At 53.9% G+C, this 3,014-nt stretch overlaps 1 gene segment (V, D, J or C); it reads right to left on the bottom strand.

Annotated features, from left to right (window-relative positions):
• Window positions 1–2,168: 2,168 nt before the first annotated feature.
• On the bottom strand, window positions 2,169–2,765 carry LOC106723166. The segment is given in 2 exon segments: window positions 2,169–2,458; window positions 2,717–2,765. Coding segments are annotated over 2 exon segments (339 nt in total).
• Window positions 2,766–3,014: the final 249 nt, after the last annotated feature.

Here is a 3,014-nt window from a genome sequence, read left to right as displayed (position 1 = left end):
CTCTGGTTCCCCAGGCCAAAGCCTTAGTTATGGATCCAGTGTCTCTTCATCCACTCTGACTCCTCAGCAAGTCCTGAGGAAATGTCTTTTATTCAGGGTCACCTGGAAAATCAAAGCCGGCAAAGTGCCTGTTTGTGTAACGGGAGCCTGATGCAGCTCCCAGGAAAGTCAATGGAGAGATTGCACCGACACATGCGCTGCTCCGGGGCCTAGCCCCAGGCCATTGATCCCTCCCTGCACACAGGAGACGGGAAATATCCATGTGTTCCCTATTGAGATGCAGCAGCATTTGTTATTGATGTATTAGATTGAAATGCTGGCAAAGGAGGGCAGGGGCATGAATGGCTGGAAACCACCAAGCTGAGGCTGTTCCTGGTAGAGAGCATTTTGCACTGGAAAATTTCACCAGGAAAAGGAGGTGGGAAGATGTTCGATCCATTCATGCATCATCCTTTAAAGGAGAAATCCAGACTCACTGAGGGCTGAATGGCCCAGCGGACTCTCCCCTTCCTTTTTATTTTTGGGGTTGAGGATCTTTCCTCTCGCTGGGTTCCTGCTGGCATCACTTCCTTTCCTCTATAAAGTCAACCCAGCAAGATCAGCTTTGTTGTGCTGTGACTCCCATGAGAACAGTCAACACAAGGACAACATGGCGCGATCCATCCCTTTGCTGTTTCTCCTTGGTCAGTGTGAGTACGGAGCTGCCCCCAGCGCTTCCTCTCGGGGAAGAGTCAGGAGGAGCGGGAGGGCAGGGCCCCCACCAGGGTCCTGCAGAGAGGACGCCAAGCAGGTGGGCAAGTGTCTGAGCCAAGGGGGAAAGCAAAGCAAGGCAGAGAGACTCGTTTTCTATCTAGCTTTGTACAGAGGCTGTGAAAGCGAGCAGGGAAAAGGGCCAAGTCTGATCTGGGGCAGGCAGGGCCAGCAGTGCAGACCCTCCCCACCTGACTGTCGGGGCCAGGAGGAGAACCTGGCCAGGTGTTTGGAGGGTTGTAAATATGGGCAATATGAACGCACCGTAACAAGTGGGTAAGGGCTGCTTCCATGCAGACAGCCAATGCGGATGGGATGATCTCCTGACCCGGGGCAGCTGGTTTTCAGTAGTGGAGGGATGGCTGAGCACACCATGGGCTCAGGACAGCAGTGTATTCCCTGAGCCTGCCTGGGACAGCACTGGTCTCTGAGCGTGCTGCACCGCTGCCCTGCGATTCTGCACAGCCCTGGGCCGTGGGGCTGGAGGCTTTGCCCAGGGGACGGGACTCCAGGTGGGATGGGGTGAGGGCACTGTCTCTTTCCTGCCATGAGCTGTGCTGGTCAATGCGCTGGGTGGGCTTCTCCCCACCTCAGGCTGCTGCGAGTGCCAGGGCTGGATGCAGGTTGACCCCGCAGCAGCAGACCCACAAAGCCAGGAGACTCTGTGGCACTGGCGTGTGCGATCACAAACAGGGGCTTGTCTGACAGTGGTGTGTCCTGAGCGTGCAAGGGCAAGGACTCTGCCCTCCACTTCATCATGTTCATCTCCTCCTTCTCCTGGGTGACACATGCAAGCAATGTGGATGAACAGTGCTATGTGGGAAGGAAAGAGTCCAGCAGCCAGAGACTGCCCGTGCCCTGCCAGCTGCATCCTTATCTTGCCAGTCACCCACAGGCCCACCCCCTCCACCTGTCTGCCCAGGGGTGAAGGGCTATGGCAGGGGACACTGAGCAGATCCTTCTGCCCAGAGCTTGCCCTAAATGTCCCAGCCCAGCCCTGTAGGCTTCTGATACCCATCTCTCCTTCACTGAACTGTAGCTTCACTTCACTTCCCCTCTCTGTCTGCATTGCCCTGGGCCAGAAGTCTGCTTGGAAGGAGGGAGGGAGATTCAAGTTATACTGTACTACAACATGAGGGGTCATTGCAGGTGTTTGTTATCAAGAAATGAGCATTTAGGGTCCAATGGAAACAGCGAAGGGCAGTGCTGAGTATAAGAGCTGTTAGATCATGGCCAGGGACTTTTACTGAGTGGAAGGAGTGGTGGCTGCAAGGCTGTAAATGTGAGCACCACCTGGCCCTGCTGTAAATTGTCAGCAGTCACTGGCCTGTGACTGTATAGGAAGCCGGTGCTGAGAGCAACAGAGCTGAACAGAGCAGGGAGGTTTTTGTACGGGGCTGTAGCACTGTGCGAGGCCACTAGGTATTCTGCATGCAGTAATAATCTCCGGCATCATTGGCTTCTATGTGGCTGATGGTGAAAGTGAAGTCAGTGCCAGAGCCACTGCCACTGAACCGGTCGGGGATCCCGGAGGGGCGGCTGTTTGTGTTGTAGACAAAGATCTTAGGAGCTTGCCCTGGTTTCTGCTGGAAGAGGTCCATGTGGGTGCTAACATTGGAGCTGGTTTTGCACTCAATGGTGACTGTGTCTCCTGCAGACACCACCAGGAACTCTGGAGTCTGGGTTACAAGAATGTCCCCGCTGGAGCCTGCATGGGGGAAAATGCTCAGCATGAAAAGAAAATCAAACACACAAATAAATCAGTGACCTGAAACTGAAAACTCTTTTTTTGAATCAACAATTTTCTTTGAGAAATTTTAGTTGTATTTATGCTACTGGCAATACTGAGTAGAATATTCTGTATTGGGTGAAGAAGTTCATTCATCCGTGAACACAAGAATTGCTATCTAGCTTTTAGAAACTATGGTTAAGTTTGAGCTGCTCCCTCCCGTGCTGCTACCCTTACCCTTTGCCCAGTGCACGAGGAGCCAGAGGAGCTGAGTCTGCCACAGCATCTTGCTGCTTCTGCACTGACTGACACGGAGCTGAGAGACACCAAGCGTTAAACCAGCCCCTTTATAGCTGCTCCCCAGAGCAGGGCGCAGTCACTGGGGCAGTCATATGCAAAGCACCAGCTCTATTTCCATGAGCCCTCCCTGGGGCACTGCAAGGAAGGAGGTGGGGACAGCCCTGCTCTGGGAGGGTCCAAGCCTCTGTGTGCAATGAGAGCAGACAACAGGGTCCCGTCTTCGCTGCAGCCCACA

The sequence above is a fragment of the Alligator sinensis genome, unplaced genomic scaffold (assembly GCF_000455745.1).
Source record: "Alligator sinensis unplaced genomic scaffold, ASM45574v1 scaffold1484_1, whole genome shotgun sequence".
NCBI classification, from domain to species: Eukaryota; Metazoa; Chordata; order Crocodylia; family Alligatoridae; genus Alligator; species Alligator sinensis.
Note: the sequence above shows the minus strand (reverse complement) of the source record. Positions and strands in the feature narration are given on the sequence as shown.